Source organism: Rhynchophorus ferrugineus, unplaced genomic scaffold (assembly GCF_030347505.1).
Source record: "Rhynchophorus ferrugineus isolate W39M unplaced genomic scaffold, kcgeb_rfMv2 rfM6, whole genome shotgun sequence".
NCBI classification, from domain to species: domain Eukaryota; kingdom Metazoa; phylum Arthropoda; class Insecta; order Coleoptera; family Curculionidae; genus Rhynchophorus; species Rhynchophorus ferrugineus.
In genome coordinates, this window is record NW_027472585.1 from 18,018,063 (window position 1) to 18,043,542 (window position 25,480).

Here is a 25,480-nt window from a genome sequence, read left to right on the forward strand (position 1 = left end):
TGTAACACTGTAACGCCCGTTTATACGTGTTTTTTTTTAATAATTTAATTCGATCGTGACGACCTCAAAAACAAAACGAAAATTAATGGACCACCGATGTTCCTACAGGAGATATCGAACTATTTTTTTTCTCAGCGTTTCACCAATTGATTATATAGCTATTTATACAAAGCCGTATCCCACACAGTTGCTCACTAGCGTTTTAAAATTATTTTTCTTGATATCTGCATCTTTCTTACCAGTTCCAAATCGACAATCGGCTCTAGCTGATATTCCGTGATGTCCAGGCTGCGATAATTTTAACCAGGCGGTGTTGGGATTTGTTATATAGCCAGAAGTCTTTCTGGTAAGTTCGTATTTTTTTCTTTGTTGGTGGAAACGTTTTTATGAGGATGCGAAACGGTTATTTTTATTTTGTTTTCGTTTAATATAGTTTTGTTGTACGCTTGTGGGATTTGACGGTAAGTTCCAGCATATTTTGGTCGAACAACTGATTTATTTTGAACGGTGATGCGATAGATAGCAGGCCGGAGAAACCAGAAAACACTATATCAGATTTCTGTATTGTAAAAAGTTACAATTTCACCGTTTCATGTCTAATTTCTTTTACTGGAATAGATAATTTGGCTCAAACTTGTTAGCATAGTATAGTACTCTTTAAAGTTATCCTCCATGTTTATACTACATATTATCAAGATCTACATGGCCATTGATGCTGAAAAGTTGTTTCTTTGATCTTTGCTGAATATGTTTAACCAGTGATATATTTTTTAAATCAATTCATCCAACTCAATGACGAATATTAAATACAAGTCCCAAGGCAAAAAAGAATATAAGTTAAACCTCTAAGAGATTATTAACTTTTGCTGCTCCTCATTATCATCTATTTCAGAAATCCATTTTCCAAAAACTGGAATATCCAGGAATATATGGAATATATATATATTTATATAATGAGTTTAACCTCACTGTTTTAAACTTGACGATTTAGACATTAGTCTACATAAAATAACAGTGCATTATGATTAGTGTAATTAAATGCTCTTTTGGTGATTCTTATGGCAATGACAAAGAAAGGCCAGGAATATTTCGAACTTGCACCACAAACAATTTGAACAATGCTTATTGGAGGAAAACCTAGCTCAAATCCTCAAAGAACTTTTAGAGAGCTTAACTGTTGATGGATCAACTATTTCCAGATATGCGACATATTTACATACGATGGGAAATTTTCAATAGTAGGAAAAATGGTTACTACATGAGTTGACTCAGAATGCAATTTGGAACGGTTTCAACATCACGGTTTCATCAATTGTCAGAGTAAAAGAAGTGTTTTATGTAGCGTTTCGTGATTGGCGATGAAGAATGGTTTTACTACGACGATTGGTAGTGTGAAAAGTCATGAGTTAGCCCAGGAGAGCAATCAGCTTAACCGAAATGCAATATCTATAGCCATAAGGTCTTAGTAGTAGCTAGTAGCTGTTATAGAAGCATTACAGAAGCTGCTAAAACCAAATAAAACAGCAATCCTCTTTGGTGACAACACTGCGACGCCTTGTAGGAGTTGTAATAATAAGAAAATATAGCGTTATATTCGGTGTAATTCATAAATAATTTTAGTAACGCAAGTTGTATAGAGTCAAAAAATAATCAGTTTTTAATGAAATCAGGGATTCACGAATTTTTTTTTTATTAATCTCTTAGAACGTCAACAATCTGCCCGTGTTGTGGCAACTTATTTTAAAGTCTATCCTAACTTATGCTAAAAACTATTTTAACTTATTCTAAAGATTATTAAATCTCACTCTATGAGTCTATTAACCAGTTCGTAGGGCAGTTTACGTTTGAGGCTATGCATTACACTGTCATCGCGCACTTTTAACTATTTGGGGAGTGCACTGGGATGCACTAATAGTCTTTAGTGATGACTTTTTGAGATGACTAATAGTCAGACAGCGACAATAAGATGTGAAAGACTAACCTGCCCGAGAGAACGAAAATACCGTCATAGAGCTATCGAAATAAAGATCTTATAAAAAAGGATATAAGAATTTTATAATCATATTTAACAATTATACTAATTTATTTCCCTGAACTCCTGAACAGTAGCAATAACAAAGTAATATATACCAAATAATAATCATCCACGACTGCATACTGTTAGTTCTTTTGAAGTAGGGATGCAGAAAAAATATTAATATATCGATATTTTCTGAAAAAAATATCGATATTTTTGGCCGATATATCGATATATCGATATTTTCCGATATTTTTTCAAAATAAATTAAATATAGTTTTTAATAAACCTTTAGAATTGGTACTTAATCTTAAAGATATATATTTTTCAAAATTATATTTCGAAATGTCAATATTTTTTTCGGTGGCCAACACCTCTATTAGATTGAAGTATTCTTTAAAATTGACATAACGGTGGCTTTGAGACACCACGCCTGGAATAATTTTATTATTCAAGTAAAACAGCTCAATGGCGTTAAAGGACATAATTTTGATAACTAGTTGAGAAATTCAGTCCAAAATGTTGTTTTGTACAATTTATAATATTGGATTATACTCCTGAATTGAGGCTAAACTTGAAAAATCCAATTTGGAATATACGTTTTTGTTCCCACAAATTTACTTTGAAACATAACCGGGTTCGGATTTTGTCAGTGCCCCAACAATTATACAATAACGCAGTCCAATTAGCGTTTTATCTCTATTTATCCCCGGGGAATCTCCCGTTTCCTCCCTTTGTGACGGCGCGCCATTAAAGTGGTTCACGGCATAGTAAACGTTATTTCTGTTTCTCATAAATTAGAATTTCCTCTTTTCTATATCTGGCTAAATATATCTGTTCACATCGTATTTTCAGATTTCCGAGCCCCATCTCGATACTCAGCGCGCCCGCAAGTACGTCGAGTCAGTGCTGGAGAGACTCTCGAACCGCCGTCTGGATGTGACCAAGTGCTGGCAAACGTATAAGAACGAAGTGACCGAGAAGAGGGAGTTGTTGGTGCGGTTGGAACAAACAATGGCGGAGAGCACCAAGGTAGGCCCTAAATACTTCCATTCTTAAGTAAATTAATTGTTGAATATCTGGGAGAGGAACTGAAATTCATGGCTATTGCTTTCTGAGGGTTTGTGTTTGTTATTTTTGGTGGTCTAAAAATATATAAAAGGGGTGTAAAACTTGATAGGTTCAGGCTCCAGAAGGAAATCATATATCTTTTTCAATGTCACATCAGTTATAATTAAAACAATAATGACAATTTTTTATGCAGAGGACGTGTTGCAACTATTTTAGATTAAATGAAGAGATGGTAAAATTGTTTTCACGGCACGCAAGGGGTTAAAATTGTATTTTAATTTGTAAAATTGTATTGTATAGTTGGTGTCACGGCTTTTAGTGAAATGCTTCATAATTTTATTGACAGAATTATTTAAATTTAGTGCAATGAAATAAGGATAACATAATAACAACAATAAATAAATAACCAAATATAACAGGTTCTTTTTCAGTGAATCAAAACTCCAAATAATTAGAAATAAAAAACACATATTTAGATACACACAGAGAATATGTGTTTATTTTTATTTTAATCGCTAAATTATTTTGCCAGTTTGTATATTTTTAAACATTGTGGAAAGTCTCGTAGAGGTAAATAGTTATAGATAGAACTAAAATAAAATATTTAAGTAATACTATAAACAAAGTGTACTTATTTTCATCAAAATTTTTTTTGAAGCTCAATAACCTTAAATCTTTATGATATTGTAACTTCCATGTTCTGTATCGTGGTTTGGCAACCTGATTTACATTAAATATAGTCAAGAAACCAATTTAATTAAACACATTAATAAAACAATACTTCATAGATTGTTATGAAAAATGAAACAGACAATTTTGCTTACATACAGCTACTGTGTTTCAGTTCATAAACTTTAAAAATAAGTTTGTAAAAATTGAGAAATGTTATTCTTGGTACGTAAATGTATAAATTAAAATAAAATTTAGCCTGGAAGCTTATAACGTTTCTGCTGACAAAATTATTTCAATTTCGTGCAGTAAAATGTAGTAAGGCATTAAAAATCAGAAAATTCGTTATAATATTAGCAAAATGCAATTATTGCTTTCGTTGTTGATTTCTTTAACTGATCCATTTATAAAATTATTTTATCTATTAGCAAATATACAGAACTATTTCAATTTAGTACAATTAAATAAGGATAAAAAATAAAATAATAACGATTATAAATAAAAGAAGATAAAGGAAAGGTTCTTATACAGTGAATTAAATCACCAAATAATTAGAAATAAAACAAAAATATTTATATATATATATATATATATATATATATATATATATATATATATACAGAGAATGTGTATTTATGTTTAGTTTAATTTCAAATGTTTTTCTAGTTTGTATATTTTTAAAGTTTGGTCAAGCCTCGTATTTTTGTAATGCTATACACAGAGTGTACTTATTTTCATTTAAATTATTTTTTAACTCAAGAACCTTAAACCCTCTATAATATTTTAATTTCCATGTTTTTCCATCGTGGTTTAGCAACCTAATTTATATTAAAGGTACTCAAGAAACAAATCTAATTAGATATATTTAGAAAACAAAACTTTGTAGAATGTAATTAAAAATGAAACATATAGTTTTACATATATACGGACACTCTGTTTCAGTTCACAAGCTTTAAAAACAAGTTTGTCAAAATTGGGAATTGTAATTCTTGGTATGAAAATATGTAAAATATAAGAAATTTTGCTTCGAAGCATTCAACGTTTCTACTGACAAACTTATTTCTATTTCTTATAGTAAAATGTATGACATTAAAATTAGAAAATTCATCAACTGTCATCCTTTTACGAGTATAAATATATTTTATCTTGTTTACTATATTTGTTTTCTTAGTTAAAATATTAGAAAAAATACGGGGTTTTACATGAAACTGATCCAGAGTTCATCAACAGGTAAACTAAAACCTCGATACAATTTCAATATTTCATGTGTCATAAAAATATAACCAGAGTTTCATTCGCAGCTGTTAATTTTGTATTTACATATAAACAATTTGAAATTAACTTGTTAATGAATTATTATCAATAGAAAATATTGAAATGGAAATTGGAATTGGAAACCAAACCGGTGGTATTTAATTAAATGTTATTTATCTTAAAAAACAATTGTTTGTATGTGAGCTTTGAAGATGGTACATCAAAGATGTCAAAAAATTGCAATAACCCAAGAAATACTCACAGAAATATATGATTAATTGATGAAAGTTTTGGAAAATCATCGATTGGCTCAGTAAAGATTGCTAGAATCATTTGAAAATATTTGAATAGGCACAGTGAGAGTTTTTTAAATGAAGATGTAACTTTCTAAAATTGTGTACAGATGGAGGCAGTGCTAATAAATAATATAATACGAAATATTAATATGCAGAAATTTTGTCCCTGTTTATGATAAACATCAAAAAATATTGTTACAATCAGCTAGTGAACATATGAATTGTTTTAACGTCCAGCTTTTTTGCTATATATAGTTTACTTTGACCTCTGGCTCTTTTCAAACGTCAAAATATGCCATAGAATTTATTCAAGAATATAAAAATAATTATAACATTTAAGAAAATGTGTTGGTAAATATTAATAAATACTAGAATAATTCTGACTAAAAGACAAATTCTATTTGATATTTATTCGTGTTAATTTTTTGATAAATTGTTACCATAGAGAAAACATGAACAAATTTAACAAAATAGGACAAAAAGCGATAGAAAAAAAAGCTTTTATATTAGGACAGTGCTAAATTTAATCCATTTTGTGTTTTGGTATTTATAATAATTGGCACAGTTATGTCACTTTTTTAGAACGATGTATTTTATAAGTTATTCGCGCGCAACATGTGGGTGATACTACGACAGTTGCCAAATTTAAAGCCCATTAAATGTTCCAGGGTATTTAAAAATCAATCATACGTGTAAGACAAAGACATATATTTTTATCGATATATCAAACTCGTGAAAAACAAGATAGTAAAATATACGTAAAATTCACTATTTTTCTTTAAAATAGTTTCTAGTTATTAAAGAAAACTTTGGGAAATACCCACTGACGTATTAGTCCAGTACATGCCCTGCTTGTATATTAATGCAAGTACAACAGAACAGTAGTAAATAATTAATTAGTGAATTGGGATTGTACTAAGCATATCGAATGTAAGATGTAATTAATTAAAAAAAATTAAAGAAAATACATTAAATACATACATACATTCCCATTAAAAATCTTTTAAATTAATTAAGACAAAAATTAACAGCAACATGTACATCCAAGATCTGTTTATCAGAAATTATATACAGTTAAATGAATTCAAAAAAAAAAGGAGGTGAAAATAGATTTTTAAAAACATATTATTTAAAAGGCACAGTTCAAATCAACATATAAAGTCGATATTTAAAGTTATTTTCAATAATTATAATAGAACATAGTTAAAAAATAATTATATATATCACACATATTTTGTTTAAGTACCAGTAGAATATTTAGCAACAATTTTTTTCTAATAACAGTGTATTATCTATCGTTATTACTTAATTTGTTACGTCAGACGTCGGAACTTGCAACTCCTATTTATATTATCCCATTTAATAGCTTTTCGATGACATATTCATTAAGAACCATTCAAAGAAAATGGATGGGGGGTTGTTAGACCGTGACGCAAAGTGAGAATTGAACATTCGGTACTATTTTCGAATGTCGTCCAAAAATAAATGGTTTGTGTCTATGGTATCTAGGTCTATGACCGGATTTTATATCAGTCTCTTTATTTTGGCTTAAAGATTGTGGGGCGATCTTTATTCGAATGCTGATATGAGTATTGGATGTTGATAACAGATAAAAAATAAAATGTGTCTTATATCAGGTATTAATATCTTTGGTTGTCAAATATCTATCGGTACGTTTGGAAATTTATTTTGTAGTTTATGTTAAATCATAGAATAGTTAAAGATAGAAGGCTAACTTCCATAAAAAAATTTGTGAATGAGAGCGCTACAAGCGGTAAGATTTTAAGCGAGATATATAAAACGTATATTTTACTAAATATAATACTTAACAATAAAAATGCTATTTCAGATTTAAATGATAAATAAAATCAAAAAACAAATAATAAGATTAACAAACATAGAAATATGTTCATTAGGTCAATAATATAATATATAATGGGAATATACTGGATTTATTTATTATTCTGGAATGATTGAAGACATTAATTATTATATATGTAAATCATATCTCTTTCAGTTCATATCAATATCATTTTATATCAACGTACATGTCGTTTGGTTTGTGAAAATTTATTTTCTAATTATTATTAATTGCTATTACCTAAAATAACTATTAAAGTACGTATCCCTATATCAAGATTTTGTAAAACAGATTTTTTAATTTTTGTTGTATGATACTTTTCAGTCGTAAAAAACAAGAAATGATGGCATAATAATTTACGTGGTGACAAACACCTAAACAAATGATAATCAACATTTTATTTCAATTAAAATCTTACCATTCGCTTTCGTAAAAACAATGAATCTAACTAATCTTTTTTGTATTATACTAGAAGCTCATTATCTGCTGAAATTCTATAATACTGTAATCTACATATTGAATTATTATATTTATGTTTCTAAAATGGGGCTTGGAAATGATATACTTACTATTTAAATTGCTGTTAGGAATTACATCTTTATTAAGCAATGCTCTTCCACATTTGGATATATAGTCTTCCAGTTTAAAATAAACAAACCCTTTTCTGTTAAATAAGATCTTACCAAATATTCCCTTCAGTTTGTCACTGTGGATAAATTCCGTTTCTGGCGTAAAACAGGATGTTTTGGAAAACTATGTATCCTAACTTTGACACCATGGAAAGGTACATCTTTGTTTAATTTTCACCCTTAAATGTACAATTTTTATCGTAAATGCTGCTACAATAAAAAGTTGTCAGTTTCTAGAAAATCTACTTTCTCCAGAAATAGTAACAAGTCAACTGAAAATTTCCCAGCCTATCATAGTAAAACATATCATCATTTTCATGAAAGTATCATAATGAGTTCGGAAAGATGGAACAGTCATTATTATAAATATTCCTGAGCTATAATAGGTACAATTTTACGAGATATTAAAGCAAATCTAACTGAAAGCTAAAATTTTTACACCATTCAACCTTCTGCTGATCAGCATCTAAATATTTTATATTGTCGATATAAATTTAACTTAAAAACGTATATTTTTCCTAGACCATTAGTTGGGTATCAAAACTACACTCCCAGTTATACCCAGTCATTACCACCGACTCGGCAAATCCTGGAGAAATTGCTACGTACCTTGAGGAGAAATTAGAATCCGTCCTACCCGACATCAAAAAGGCCCAAAATGAAGTAGACGAGAAGATACGTAGCGCCGAGACCCTGATAGCTCAAGCCGGTACTTCAGACGACAGAACCTTAGCTATCAAGAGCAAACTGACCGAGCTCAATCAGAAACTGATCGAAATCTCATCAGAATATCAAATTTTACTTCAGGTTAGTACTTATGCACATTTGTAATTATTCTTTTAACTCTTATGATGGTAATGTATGTAGGTACTGATTGGTTACTTCCGCAATCTGGAAGAAATAGATAAAAAAGCCGAAAAGTACAATACAGATTTGGAATCGGTACAACTTTCTGGTAACGTTGAACAAATCGAAACGATGCTAAGGGACTCCGAGGTTGCCAAAGACACGATTATAGAGCGATTTAGGTTTGCTGAAGCGGAATGTGATCAAATCAAAGAAAGAATACGAAAACAGGTAAATCCGATACTTGATCATGTTATGCCCCATAATTGCCATCACAACATATTGTAGGAACCACCTGAAGCTTCACCACATGACATCGCGAAACTCCAACATGTCCTGCAACTTCGCACGAGCGAATTCCAAGAGATATGGGAACAGAGACAAGAAGTCATCAGAGTATGTCGTAAATCGACTCAGGTTACCGAAGAAATTAAGGAAATACGTAAAAATATCGAAGAAATCAGTAACCAAATCGCGGATATCAGGAATCAAGCTGCAGAGTCACTCACTTCTTCTAAATCTGCGTCAGACAACGTTAAACAATTCACCAGAGTCATTGAGGTACAAAATTGAATATGAATAATAATATATTATTAAGTATCATTTTGCAGGCTCTTGATATGAAGATTATTCAATTGAGGAATGAGAAGAACCTACAAAATCAACCAGAAATACAGAAGGAGTTACAACAAATAGAAAATTACTGGAGCAATGTTAGGACTCAAATAGAAGACACCAAAGAAGTTGTCGATAAGAACGTCAAATATTTCGAGCTGGTTGAGAAGGTATGAAAAAATGCTTGTTACGTAAATCCTGACTCAACGAACACCCTCTTGTCCATTTTAGGCCAACGACTGGTGCAGAGATGGTAGCAAACTTCTAGTACTCATAGCTCGCAAATCGACCTCAGTAAAACAACCAGAAGAAGCCCAACAACTCCTACAAGAAATCAACTCCTTCCTTCAACCAGGGGAAGAACAACAATCTCAAAGAATCCAGAAAATATCTTCCTTGGCGCAAGAAATTTACGGACCCGACGAGTCTAAATACGCGCCAGTGATAAATTCCAACAAGGAAATGTTGGATTCCTTCAACTCGGTATCGATTGAATTGAAACAACTTTCTGAAAATCTTATAGCGGCCGAGAAGGAAAAGGAACGACTTCTCAAAGAACAGGAAGAAGCTCGAAAGGCCGAAGAAGCCAGAAAATTGGAAGAAGAACGTCTGTCTCAAGAACGACGCCTGGCAGAAGAGAAAAGGCTGGCAGAAGAAGCCAGACTGGCTGAAGAGAAACGTAAAGCAGAAGAGGCTCGTTTGGCCGAGGAGAAACGACTGGCTGAAGAACAAATTCGAGCGGAACAAGCACGCCTTGCCGAAGAAGCGAAACTGGCCGAAGAAAAGAGATTGGCTGAGGAAAAACGTCTGGCGGAAGAAGCTAGACTAGCGGAGGAACGAAGGGCGGAACAAGAAGCTTTACTTGCTGCTGAAGCGAAGAAAATCGAAGCTGCCAAGCAGGAAGTGGAAGAACTCAAAGCTCAACAGCTGAAGTTCTTGGAGGAGGCGAAAAAGGCAGAAGAAGAACGACTGAAGCTTGAAGAAGAAGAACGCCGCAAACTGGAGGAACTTAAACAAGCGGAAGAAGCCAAGAGAGCGGAAGAAACAAAAAAACTGGAAGAAGAAAAGCGTAAGATCGAGGAATCCAAACGCCTTGAAGCAGAAAGGATTAAAGTAGAACTAGAGAAACTGGAAGAAGAAAAGCGTCTTCTAGAAGAAGAAAAGCAGCGAGCCCAACAGGCACGCTTGGAAGAAGAACGGAGGATCGCTGAACAAATGAAACTAGAGGCAGAGAAGATCAACGCCGAGAAAGCTAAACTGGAAGAAGAGATCCAGAAAGCGGAGGAGGAGAAACAACGTCGTGCCGAACAAGCTAAACTTGACGAGGAACGCAGAAAGGCGGAGGAAAAGGAGTTGGCAGAGAAACGCAAAGCCGAGGAAGCTAGACTCGAAGAACTAAGACAGGCCGAAGAGGCACGGCTAGAAGAACTCCGTCGAAAGGAAGAAGAGGAACGAGCTAAGCGATGGAACGAAGAGAGGGACAAGATTGAGCAAACAATTTTGGAAGAGAAGAGGCGCTTAGAAGAAGAGTTACAGAAGCAAACGGTGCAAATTACTGAAATAACTGAAAGCCAAGAGGTGGAAACATTGGAGAACGGTGAAAGTCCTGAAGTAGAGGAGGAATCCAAGGAATCTCCTGTCTTTATCACTCCCTTAAGTGATGCCGTTATCCAAGAAGGATCCAAGTTTAATTTCGTGTGTCAAGTGTCTGGTAGATCCACTCCAGATATCACATGGTTCAAATCGGGAGTACCCATTGAGAACAATCCAGATTATCATACATCATACGACAGCGGATTGTGTTCATTAACCATCGAGGAAACATTCGCTGAAGATTCGGCTAAATATACATGCAAAGCTACCAATTCAGCTGGTGTGGCAGAAACATCAGCGATGCTATCGGTCAAGGAAACGGAGCCAGAAGAACAACTCATAGCTCCATCGTTCTCAAAGATGCTCCAACCAGGAGTCGCTAAGGAAGGTAGCGAGTTTCAGTTTGAATGCAAGGTGGAGGGTAACCCCTTACCAACAGTACAGTGGTTCAAGAACAACGACTGCATCGACAACTCTCCAGATTATGTCATAACGTACAACAATGGTGAAGCCATACTGAAGTTCGAGAAAGTGTTTCTAGAAGATAAGGCAGAATATACCTGCAAGGCTGCGAATGAGTTGGGTACTGCCCAGAGTACCACCAATTTAATTGTTACACGTAAGTATTTTATTATTATCAATATATTTGTTAAAAATGATTGATCTCTATTTGAACCAGCAGTTATACATTATCATTTAAATCATAAATTCAAAAATAAATCGTTTCTAAAATATTGCTACGGGTTGGAATGTTAAAATAGCTTGCTTATTGGTTGTGTTCGAGTATTTGGAATTGGTTACATTCTCTATATTATCAGTCCAAATATATAATCAAATATTTTAATCTACATTTTAAGGAAAATAAAAGAGCAATATCAAAATAACACACTATTAAATTTTATAAATTCAGCTATGTGGTTTAAAAAACCATTAAACATCAATAGTCTTTATGGTAATCAGAATAATTAATGTTTATGATCTAATTTATTTTTTTCTTACTTTAAGTAGATATGGAAATTTTAATATATAGTACTCTCTACATTATGTTGGTACTTTCAAATAATTTTGAAATATTAGGTGTAATAGTGGATCGTTATTGAAAAGAATTGTATGAAATACCAATATGGTTTCCGCATTCCATTTTGAAAAATGAATATAAAACTTCTGATGAACTATGATGAATTTATCGACAAAAATAATATTTTCATAAAAAGTATTACAATTTTTCTTCTGACCGGTTTCGGTCAATGACGAATTTTTCAGAGGTTGGCTTATGAGAAAATATGGTAACCATTTTGTACATATTTATTATGTAAACCTAGAAAATTATTATTAGAGTTAATTATGAAGTTGTGTTGTAAATGCTTATTGCTTGATACGATAACTACTGGACGTAATTCATCGTTATACTTGGTGTAAAATGCCAATTTTATTATCCGAAACAAATACGTGTAGTCTAATGCAAATCAAAATAGCGAACAACATCTCCAAGGCTGAAACTTGTCGCCCAAACACAATAATACTTAATCTAAAACACGACGAATAACAAAAACTGGGTCAGGCATATTATTTTTAACGTTTCCAACTGAAATAATCACAGTCACAACGTAATTTTAGCGCAATTCTGCGTCCATCATCGCGGGACTCAAACTTCGGTTCGTTGAACCTGCTAGATGAAAGAGAACATTCACCGGCTCCTGTATAATTACCGTGGTCGAAATGGTCATAAACACTTTGGAATGGTTTGTTTGGATCGTTTTATGACCTAAATATCAATAACGTCTCGATTTTATGATGGTTGATTTCAACGACTATCAGTTGGTTTCAGCACATCTCCTGTTTCGTACTAAAATGTTGATATTGTTAGATTAGCAAAAATAGATCTACCCATATTTAGATAAATAAAAGTTATGCTCTATCTGATGTTACACTCCATATTTAAGGATTTATATTTTCACTCTATATAGAAATGGTACCTTGGATTAAATTATTCGCCTTAGTTCATATCCTTTCGAAAGATGCAATGTTTGGTAAATATATGTAGAACGAATTTTACTAATAATAAAACAAACATCATATAAAGTACTTACAAATTGATTGAGGAAACAGTCGGGCGAAAGTTCCGAAATAGAAATACTCTGTGAAAAACTCACAGTTTAGAAAACTCGGGTGCAGCATAAAACACTATATAATCGACACGATTGAAAAACGTAGTTGCTCTGACGGTCGCGGCTGCATAAGTGAACTTTCATAGAGCTCGAAAAGCCCTTGGTAATGTTAAGTTATCACATTTGGCAACTACAGTTCTAGCAGTGGGCTAAACATGTTTAATTATGGCAATTATTTTTGGTGCTGGGTGTCTGCAAGGGTGGCAGATCCCAATCGAGCAGAGGTGACAACCTCGCTCTTAGTTTCTTTACCGGTATCTCAATTTTCCTAGAAACATAAAACATATCAGTAAAATACCAAATAGCCCTTAAAATGTGATCGATGGTTTACCGTTAACGTAAACTTTCTAACGGTCGATTCTGGGATTTCCAACTCCTCGAACCACAAGTGTTTCTTTTTTTTTGGTTTTTTAGATTAATTTTTAAAAAATATTAAAAAATAATTCGATTTTATATATATGTGAGAGAATGTTAATTTCACTTCTACTTTTATAAATTTTTGTACCATATATATCTAAGTTTAACAGCAGAAAATTAATTCAACGTTTTGTCTATACATTCATTTTGTTCTCGTATCCTCAATAGGTTTTCTCTACAGTTTTCAATTTCATCTGGTACCATCCAATGTTTGGCCATTTATAATATGTTTGGCCATTTATAATATAAAATATTATAATTGCTGTAGTTAAATTTGTTTTGAACACAGATTTATAGATAACTATGAATTGAAATTAAACTCGTATTAAGAACTAATTTTTCTTGTTTGAAAGTCAATACAGCTCACTTCAAGTCACCATTCATCTTATCACATCAATGAAGATTTTAGTTAGTTAAAATAAAATTCCATGCATTTCAGTTTCATCTGGTTTTCTTCAACATTTTTGTTTTTTTAGATTCCAGTAATATATTAGTTTTCATTTGATACAAGAAACTGTTTCCCTTTTTTTTAGAAGAAATTCTGAAATAGAGTTTCAACATTTAGCAATTTTTTCATTCACTATTTCTGATGCTCAACATCGCTGATACCAAATAATGTAAACATTTTCCTTGAATACTTAATACAATTTAAAGGGTTTACTTTTGAGTAATATTTAAACATAACTATGTTTTATCTGATAAAACTATCGCATATATCTGTGTCATGGATATGGCGAAATAGATGAGTTACAAACCCAGCTTCTAATACCCCTTCTTGTTAATATATCTCAGAGAATATAATATATCTCTCTTAATATATAACAGAGTTTCAGGCATTAGGCAAGTTTGCTTACGACGGTTGTGAGTAGACCAAGCATCGTACTCATTTGATCCATTAGTTTGGCCATCATATTTTCTAATTTTGAGATGTTGCTAGTTTCAGTAGGTTGAGATATTGTCTCTCGTTTTTGTGCTGAACCATTTTCAACTATTTGGGCATAAGTTATGTCTGGTTGACTTGTTCTGGTGGGTAGTGGTAGATTGGTAGTAGTGGATTGTTTTTGTTGATGCCTTTTTTCCCTTAAGGCAGGATAGAGTTTCTGCTGTAGTTGCTTGTGAACTGCGCAACCCTTGTAGTTCGCTGGATGATTTCCGTTAACAGTTAACACATTTCACTTTTTCATCGCGAACTTTACGAGTACAATGTCCTGTCTTATGTTCTCCTGCACATTTTACGCATCTATATGATTTGCGACAGTAAGTCTTTGTGTGCCCGTGCGCTTGACATCTTGTGCATTGTGGTATAATTCTTTTTATATGTGGTGGTTCGCATTTAATAATATTATTTTCCAATTTGGTGATTTCATACACCGCCTTATTATTTCCATTAGGTTTTATGTCTATATAAAACATAGGCAGAGGTTTTTTTGTCGTGTGATGTCGTATATTGTGAATATTTACGACCTCGTGGCCTTTTTCAGCTAGTGCTACCTTGATGGTGTTAAAGTCCGTCCCGTGATGTAATCCTTTTAATACGAATTTAAATGTTCTCTCGGATTTTGGCCTGAATGTATGGTATTGGGTGTTTCTTTCATCTAATTCTTTTATAAGAACTTTAAAGTGATCCGCTTCGAACAATTGGATTTTAATTGTTTCATAGCTCACTGTTTTAATTGTGTAGTTCGTAGTAATGGTTTTCAATAAGTCATGGATGTTTTTTATTATTCCTACCTTATAGACTATTATTGGTGGTGGTTTGGGAACAACTTTTTCAGGGCTTGGTTGTATGTTCTCTTCAATTTCTTCCGACAGGTTGCTAAAACTGTTTTTTGTCTCTATCGGTTTCTGCAACCAATAGTCACTGATTCTTGTTTGTTTCCTCGCGATTTCTTCTTCTGGACTTCTCAATCGTTTTTTGTTAATGACTGTAGTTCATTCTGATGGTGGAGTTTGCGTTATTGCTGTTTATTCTAATCTTATATCAAAGTGTGCAGGTGATTTGGTTGAATCGCTATGGTTTGCCATTTTTTAATATTTTAATATTTTATTTAATTTACTTCCAGATGATAAAAAAAATAAAATAAATACATTGTTTATTTCACGCACTTCATTTTTCACTTACGTTATTTTAGCACTAGTTTTTTACTATAAATACTATAAATGAATTTCAAAAGGACTGTTGTAAAATAAGATGAAATAATTTTAAACACTAATAAAAATGAGATGCAGTCCTTTTGTCTGGTCACGTAAACACGTATTCACTACACTTTAGGTCCACTGAGAGACGGATAGCCGCATCTGTTATGCGTTTTTAACACTCAATTAAATAACCGTAATAAGATACTGGGTTTTTTTAAAGAACGGTATCTTTTTATAGCTTGGACCGTATTGAAAATACGTCTTCACCCTACGAAGGTTGGAACTGAACTGCTATTAAATATAATTAATTTTATATTATTTATTTTTTATTAGTTGTATAGCCACAATAGTTTCTGAGTTAGAGGAACAAATCTTTCCTACACGATTATACTCGTGCGTCCTACAATACGATTTTATACAGTTGTCCTCTCTATAAATTACATATACACCTTTAATCGTTTCAGTTCTCATCGCTATATCTTGGCAATTGTTAGCATTGCATCATAATCACATTATTATCATCACTGTCACTTTGTGATTCATTTCTCCCTTACATGTCCATTGTAATCTTTGCCACACACCATATCAATTTGATTGGATTGAATATGCAGTGATAGGGAGGCAGAGATAATACTTTGTTACCATATTATTCCGTCTTGTTCTACCGTGTGTTTGTACTCCATAAAAAGGTGTCTTTCCAACAGTTCCGTTTATCTAAGATCGTCTTTCTTGATTTTATTATATGCTGTTAAGAAAAATGTCTGCAAGTTCCATTGAATCCTTTTGTTGATTATCTTTAGACTATTTAAATCCTATATTTCCTAATAGAGTATGAAGGGATATGGATATATCGCTAACGGCTGCATATCCCTAAATTTTACAGTTACATCTCAAATAATATTACTAAATTATGTTTATTATTAAAAAAATTACTCACTATTTGTATACATTTCATAAAATCTCGAATAGAACACCAGCAACTTAACATTTAAAAGTATCAATTGATTTAAATAAAATTTCAAAAATAAACATATGATATCCCTATCGAGCTTAACTTCATCTGTATGAGGCAGACAATAATTTAACACGAGGGTCACTATTTATATTTTGGGAATTGGCAACACTGCTGTCAAGTCCATCTGACGGTTCCATCGTAAAGTTTAATATTTTTGACGATATACGTACTCAGAACATTTTGTCCCACGGACGCTATTTGCTTATTTTATGTTTAGTTGAAAGTTTCGTCTCGGCAAAATATAGAACGGAATACTGAACATTTTCGTGCGATGATTTTTTACGATTTTCGACGTGGATTATCACTACAAGATTGAATCAATCAACTTAATCTGACTTTTGACGATGAAACTCCATTAAAAACCACCGTGTATCACTGGTTTAGTGAGTTCAATCGTGATCGTAGTTCGCTGTCGGACGAGTAAAAATGATTAAGCAAGATCGTCATGCCACCTATTGTGAGATTGAGTTATTCCTAAGCATTAGTTCCACCAGCATATATGCGATTTTACATGAATACTTAGCTTGAACTTATCTGTGCGAAAATTATGTTCGCTCTGATTCCACACAATCGGGACATAATCCACACAATCACCTGACAATCGGTCAAAAAAAGGCTCGTGTCGATTGGTGCAAAGAGGAACTTAAGAAATTCAATAGCGGTGCTTCGACAGATGTTTATAAAATCGTGACAGGTGACGAATCATGAATATATTCGTATGAGCCCAAAAGTAAGTAGCAGTCGACTGTATGGGTGTTCTAAGATGAAGCAAATCCAACAAAAACTGTTCGCGCACGAAGCACAAAGAAAATGGTGGCCTGTTTCTTCGGGAAAAGTGGTCATATTGCAACAGTGCTTCTAGAGGATCGTAGAACAGTAAATTATTATTGGTATACAACCATTTGTTGGCCAGAAGTCTTCGGTGAAATAAGGAAAACAAACAAGAGACGCCGGATTGTTCTTCATCATGACTGATGGGTCACCAGCCATACAGCCCTGATTTGACACCCAATAACTTCTTTTTGTTCCCATCCGTGAAGTATAAACTGCGTGGTCAACGATTTTCATCGCCCGAAGAAGTTATTGAAGCGTTCAAAAATCATGTTTTGAAGATACCTCATTCGGAATGGAATAAATGCTTTGAAAATTGGTTTATACGTATGCAAAAGTGTATCGATCATCGTGGCGAGTACTTTAAAAAGACAATAAAAATATATTCGCAGCTTTACTATTTGCTTTTTTTCCTATTCCCGAAATATAAATAGAAACCCTCGTAATATCGTTACTTAAATGTCAACTTTATTTAAATTTTATTTTAAAACTATATAAAACTAATAAAATCATGTTACAGCATTGGAACCATCCGAGGCTCCCGTCTTCGTCACACCCTTATCCAACGTAATGGCGCGAGCTGGACAAAAGATAAAATTGGAGTGTGAGGTATCCGGCGTGCCGCAGCCGAACCTGACCTGGTCGCATAACGGCAAAGTCGTGAAGGAAACCCGTGAGATCAAGGTGAGAATGAGTGAGTGGTGATTTCCGCGCATTTCGTTTCGAACTGTGCCAGTTAACGATTTAAATCGACGAACGATTCTCGACATCAAGGGTAGGTTCGTCCCTAACCACGTGTTCTTTCAGTTTCTGCTAGCTTAATTACTAACACTCATGTCGGTTAAGTTAAGTAAACGTAAAAAGTAATCGCTGTACACTAAACGCCTTTAAAATAGAACGCTGTAATACGTTCGTTCGCGTTTTAATATAGATCGCCGGCATTTTTTGAGGATTCGTCAACTTTTGAAAGGCTCTTTACATATTAGGCTTGATTTCATTCGTTTCTTCTAATTAATAACGTAAATGACTGTCAGTGATATTCGTTTTCATAACTAAGTAGTTATTTTAAATCATGGTTTTGCTTCCTCTATTGTTCCGTTTTAATTTTAACCTAACCATTATTTATTGTTACAGTTGATTAGTACATGAGATTCTTAATTTGTCTTTTTTATAATTTTTTTCTATTATTTTATGCACTATTGTAAAAAAATGAAAGCTATATATCTCGGTGCTATTCATTACAAACTCGTTATACAGGCTAAAATTATTTGGCAGAAATGACATTTGTGTGTAATTCGTTGCTTGCATGAAGTTCTGCCTCTTAGCTGATCTGAATATGCTTCAATGATGTTGCTTGTATTTTCACAGTATTCGCAATTTTTATTTAAAAAATCATGGCTAGAAGAATTAAAAAATCTTCAAAATAAAATGCTTTAAATGTCAGTACATTAAACGAATTCAATAGGCAGTTCAAAGGCAAGAAAACGTCCAGGCAAACGTTTTGTATTCAAGAGGGATTATCTTGGAAATAAGACCAACAAAATTTAGAAAAATATATTCTTTAGAATTTTATTAAAAAAAAAAGTGATTATATTATTCTATTAATATTCATATGACTGAAATATTTCTTTAGAGGTTTTTTTTTGTAAATTCTGAACTCTAATTTTCTCATATTTTCTACAGAAACCAATTGATAACTAAATTACTTAACTAATTAACTTAATTTTAACCAATATTTTCAGTGCAGTTAAAAAAGCTGTTGTCAAATGGAAATATTGCTTCACACCATATAGCTTTGATATAAGCGATTGAAGCGGTTATATTTGGTGAATACGACAAATGGGATAGAATAGAAAATAAATTTCTTGATGGGAATAAGTCTTTCTAAGTAGAATTTTATAACCGATTTCATTAATATCATTTCCAGGGTTAAATTTGAGTTTCCGATTTCGTATTAGCGCTTAATATAGTCACTGTTTATTAACTATATTGTACTTTAAATCACAGAAGCATAGGATATATGTCGAAGACATCATTGGTATATGCTTTTATTTGATATAAACAGAAGAATGTGCATCATTCTAGATAAGATGCTCTTTGTATAGATTACTTTTTCGAGGCTTCTGATCATTATTTGTTTTCTTTGGAGGCGAAAACCAAAGTGTTGTTTACACAGTTTTCAGCAAAATGGTGTCCTAATGCTTTTGACGCGAATCAAATTGGGTAAGAGAACGTCTTGTATTCTAGTGTTCACAAAATTCTACCCGCAGTAAACTAAATCTGACAGTTTTACATATTTGCTCTTTTTATTAAACTAATTTATTAATCTATAAACATACTACATGAAATAACAGTGTTCTCTTATTCCAAGTTAGACAGACATCAAACGCGGACCGATCAAAATTATATTCTCCATGTTCGTTATCTTTGTTGTTATTTGAAGAAATCTGCTGTCGTATCTCATCAAACACTTTTAGAGACTTATGTGTTGAGGATTCTCCATCGTAGATTTAGATTTAGAGAGGTGATTTTGATTTCTTGAGGACTTATTAAAAGCATGCCAAACTCAAACTCTCAAAAACTCTTAGACTATTAATAGGTGATGAATCCCAGAGGAGGATTGAAAATTGAAATTTCACGAATTGACTAAAAATAACACTTAGGAGCTTTACAACAATACCTTTAGAACCTTTTCATCGCTTGTCAGGCAAAACATATTTTGCTTTCTGTAACTGACGATGGAATTGGATCTACTACGACAGTCCCAAGGGCAAAAAGTCATGGAGATAGCCCAGGATATATAAAGTCTCGCTGTGCATATGGCGGATTCAGCATTGCTACTACCGCAATTAAATTTTATACTAATAAACACCGAAGGAATAACTAATTTAAAATATAAAATAATACGACATGAGGTGTCAATAAATTAATTCCGATTATGTGTTTATTATAGGAACCCGCTTTATATTAACAGCTGCAGACAAAATTATTATGTGTGAAAAAATGAAGTATACTCTCTTGCCAAACTAATATATTGTGTTAATTATTATACCTGAAAATATCTAAGAAATGTTCTCGAAAAATGTAACTGAAAAATAGCTTGAACCTTTGATTCTTTAAAACAAAAATAATTTTTTAATTCAAGATGTGTCGAATTAAAATACAACTTTCCATTTCAAGTAGCTAAATTTTTCCAAAAATCTGCATTATATTTATTGAGAAATGAGCCACATTTTCGGTGATTTGTTTCTATTTTCTACACCATATCCACCCACTCTGTTTTCAGTGTTTATATTTGACCAAACCTTAATGTAGCTTCGGTGAAATATTAGTAATACTTTCAGATTTTATAATTACTGTTCTGTGGGCTTATCTTTATTTTGTTTATGCAATATTTCAAGTGAATCATTCATTATATTTCCCTCCGTTTTTTTTATCTAATTCAGAAACAGTTTTAATTGATTTTAATGAATTTTCTTTAATTGTTTACTCTATTTAAGTGATTTTCGTAATATATAATAATAATTTCTTTTATGTTAGGTTTTAGGGTTGAAACCCCATTAAATATAATTTATATTTACCTTATGAAACAAATTATTTCTGGCCCTCTGTGCATTCTGTCTGTGCATTTGTTGTTCATCTATTATATGTGAAAATCCTCTAGATTTTTTAGATTTTCTTGGATGTAATTCATTTACGTAATTCAAGTTACGTAATATTTTGTTTTGCAGTATTTGGATACTTTTTTATAATTATGTTCTATATACAATTCTGTATTTGTATTCTGTATACATGTATTCATTTTAAATGACCATCATCATCGTCTTATCATATCATAACGCATGGGCTGAAAACTCTCGGGTGCAACAAAGAATACGCGGTTTTATTTTTCTAACGTTATCTCCATATAGACACACTATGATTCTAGCGCCGCTCTAATATTTGAATACCACTTTTTTAGAACGATTTATCTTTTGCCTCAAAATAGGTCTGTCACCAGTTATTGTCCACATAGATACCAATCGTTTTCATTACGGAGCGATGTGATGGATCCATGTTTCTTCCATTGTCACATATCGAAGCAAAAATTTCTGTTTGTTACATTTAAACCTAGCCAAACACTGCTCAGAATCATCAACACGTTCTCAAACAAACAATTTTGGTCAACAGTGAGCAACCGCGGCACCCACTTTGAACAGAGCTTTCTCGTAATTAAATGCTCATTATGTCCTTACGATGTTAGCTAACTCATGCAACTCCATTTTTCGATCATTCAAAACGATTTTGTGGATATTTTGTTGTTATTTTCTGATGTTACCTCATTTGGACGTCGACTGCTTTCTGCACCTTCGGCGTCTCTACGACCATATGGAAGTCAGCAAACCAACGTTTTATTGTTGTTTCTGATGGAGCGGATTGGTTATAACACTTTTTAATCCATTACTTTGCTTGAACCGTATTTTTCCCATCAAGAAGCAGTGTAAAATTAAAACACGAAATTGCTTCTGATCCATTGTTTTGAAAATAACTAAAGTAGTGTCACTCTTGGCACAATAACCCACAAACTTATGAGTAGAATATCATGAAATTTTAACCGTTTCCTTTTGATTGCTATTACTAACTGAAAAAGTGGCGAATGTGACAAAACTAATGCTATCTATGTGTTAGGATACTTTTCAACCCATATGTTAACTAAATATTTAAAGTTATTTTCGGATGATAGAGTAGTATCATCTAAGTTCAAGGGGGTGTTTTCCTCAGTTTTCTGTTGGTCAAAATTCGATAGAATTGATTTATGTGTGTATGCAGTTTGTTATTTCATTACTATCTGGCTGAAATTTCATTTTGTTGTAGTTCCTTCTAGATTTTCAGTTGTTTAATTCTGAATATGTGAGTCTTTTGTTGTTGAATATATGCGAGGATGTTGATTTGGGTGGTCTTAGTTGTTGATGTAATTGGCCTATGTAGTATTTATTAATGCTTAATGATCATTTGTTTTATTTGCTTGACTCCAATTTTCACTCCAATTTTATTTTCATTTCACTCACTCAATGAATAAACGAATCTGATTAATATCATCTGCAGTTGCTAGATAGAAAGCTCTCTCTATCTTCTCAGTTTCTGCATAACAAATGAATTTATATAAAATGTTGTACATGTCTCAAGATTCTTCAATACGTTTTACGAATATTTCACAACACTGTGTGTGTTAATTAGAATGGGAACATAATTACATAATAGACCATTATAACTATTTGGGAAAGAAATTAAAAATAAATGATTATCTTGCGAAATTAATTCCGTTTGAACTTCTCGTATCCAAAGGACCTACATATTCCTGTCTGGAGATTATTAAACTTATAAAACGTATAATTATTTTTGGCTGGACCCAACATATTGGCATAGCTTGGACTCGTGAGATATTTCGGTTATAATTTTTTCACTTCGGTCAACATTTCAGAGGTGAATGTGTGTTATGTGACTTTATCGATTTTTTATCCAATAGCATCGTAAACTATGTCGTGTCTATGTTCGACTAATTAATTGTGGTTTGGATCCATCCATCATGGCTTGTTGTTTTGAGGAAGCAGGATTTTATTTGGAAGATTATGGGCCCTATATTGGAATCATTGTTTTTATTCTTTTTCTTTTTTTGTATTGGCTGAAGGTACGTATGTATGACATATATAAAGTATCTGATCTGATCCTTAACCTCCAGAATCATAGTTCGGGTAAAGAAATTCTTTTTTAAGGTTGTTCTAGTAAGTCTACGCCCTACTCTATATTATATGATTATTATTTTTCAAATAATACACTATAAAAATATTTTGATTTACTTTTTATTATAGTATCCATGTTTTCTTTCCTTCTATAGTATCCAAGCTTCTTCTGCTTGACGTATTATAGCTTAAAGTAAGGATTTGGAGAATCTGAAGACTCTGAACTAGAATTGATATTAAGATGGCGAGAAAAAGAAACTTTCTCTGAATCGTCAATATTAATGTGAAAAGCTGTTCTGAAAATTTAATATATAATATAAATTAATATAATTAAAATTAATATGTAATTAAAGTATGCCAAACTAAAGTATCATTTATATAGTAACGAGTTTTATATGACTTGTTTAAAGTAACAAGTTTTAAGTTTTTCGACATTACCAGAGTAGATAAAAATGTATTGTAGAGTCAACTTCAAATTAACATTATTCTTATTTAAGTACCTTTTTTATTATTTTACATGGTGGACATTCCATTAAGATTGCTCGTTATGTTCCTGATATTTGTAGTCGTCTTTATCACTTTTGTAACGACATAAAAAAACAAACATTGAAACAACAATTACGCTTTACATTAGATACGCTTAGTACTACCTTAATTTACAAATTGCTCTATTGTACTTGGACCAATTCATAAGTAGCACCAGTTAGAGATATAAATACCTGAAGATGTATTACCCCAAATAAAATAGAAATAGGCTACTTATGTTAAAATTAAGAGAATAACATTTATACACTATAAAAGTTCATGTGGTTTTGTTAGCTTCAATCTTCTGATTTCTCATTCTGATTCAACATTCTGATTGCAATTTAGTAATATTCTTTCATATTTTTCGGCGAAATCTTGGATATCTTAAATTAATTGAAAAAGTTGTTTAGGCAGCCTTGGGTTACCGTTAAATTGGATGTCTTAGTGCAATTTCATATTCCATATGTTGCTTCTACGTTACTATAATTTAGTAATATTCTTTCATATTTTTCGGCGAAATCTTGGATATCTTGATGAAACCATAATTTTATTCGATTCCATCATATAGCTCTTCATATCTAAGCATTGGTAATTAATTGAAGAAAGTTGTTTAGGCAGCATTGGGTTACCCTTAGGTTTGATGTTTTAGTGCAATTTCATATTCCATATGTTGCTTCTACGTTGCTATAATTTAGTAATATTCTTCCATATTTTTCGGTGAAATCTTGGATATCTTCATGAATCCATGATTTTATTCGATTCCATCATATAGCTCTTCATCTCTAAGGATTGGTAATTAATTGAAGAAAGTAGTTTAGGCAGCATTGGGTTACCGTTAGGTTTGCTGTCTTAGTGCAATTTCATATTCCATAGGCCAAATAGACCTTATTATTAACTAATAAGCAATTATCTTTAATTTTAGGTCAACTAACCAGTACAGTTGTTTAATTTTGAGTCTGCTCTACACAGCTTTTTGTCTATCGTAATATATTTTCGTAAAATGCATTTCTAATTTTATTTTCGAATGCTTTTTGGAAGACTTTTTTTATTGGGATTAACAAAAAAACTAAATAGGTAGTTAAAAATATAACAATTTGGATAAATCACATTATCTACCCCTCTACCCTTGAAGGATTTGATAAAATTTAGTTTTTTGCATTAATTTTATTTCTCAGACTCTCGATCTAATTTTAAATTTATCATAAATCTGGATATTTATCGTTTGTTTTGAGTGGTCGAAATCCTGATCGTGCGAATACCCATTGGTCGCGTAAAAATAAATATAGGACGATCCCGGACGTAGATATCTATATTAACGATGTAAATATTACAAATAATTTTCATTTTAAACAGAACCGTTGGAAGCACAACGGCACCGGCATTTTAATTAATAAAAGAAATCTTTCGAATACGATTCTGTGCAAGATTTAAAAATACCGCCGAAAACAGAACGATGCCAAAAGGAAAAAAAAGTTGAGTTTCGACAGAAATAGTTGCCATTTGGTTCTATTTTGTTTTACGCAAACCGAACGCATTTTATTCCAGTTATTTCGTCAAGAGATGGATAATGTAGATTTAAAAAAATATAAGTGGCTTATTTTAAACAGTAGATAAGAGCATTATTCAGATAATTTTACTTTTTTAAATGATTATTATTACTGTAATAAAATCAGCAGTAAAGCTTCTTAAATAGAACATATACCTCTTCTTGTATCTATTTTTCCAAGTTTATTTGATCTCATTTGAAGTAACATCCCTTGGATACAATAAATTTAGTTCAATGCTTTTTTCAATCTTTGAAATGTTTAAACTTT

The 25,480-nt window shown here is 32.1% G+C and overlaps 1 protein-coding gene across 1 annotated transcript in view; it reads left to right on the forward strand.

Annotated features, from left to right (window-relative positions):
* LOC143197894 (uncharacterized) overlaps positions 1-25,480 on the forward strand; it is a 316,954-nt gene that overhangs the window by 124,982 nt on the left and 166,492 nt on the right. The window contains exons 27-33 of the mRNA XM_076406689.1: positions 2,873-3,049; positions 8,320-8,604; positions 8,665-8,874; positions 8,932-9,204; positions 9,255-9,428; positions 9,490-11,470; positions 17,942-18,105. Of these exons, the coding sequence (XP_076262804.1) occupies positions 2,873-3,049; positions 8,320-8,604; positions 8,665-8,874; positions 8,932-9,204; positions 9,255-9,428; positions 9,490-11,470; positions 17,942-18,105 (3,264 nt within the window). The remainder of the gene's footprint in view (positions 1-2,872; positions 3,050-8,319; positions 8,605-8,664; positions 8,875-8,931; positions 9,205-9,254; positions 9,429-9,489; positions 11,471-17,941; positions 18,106-25,480) is intronic.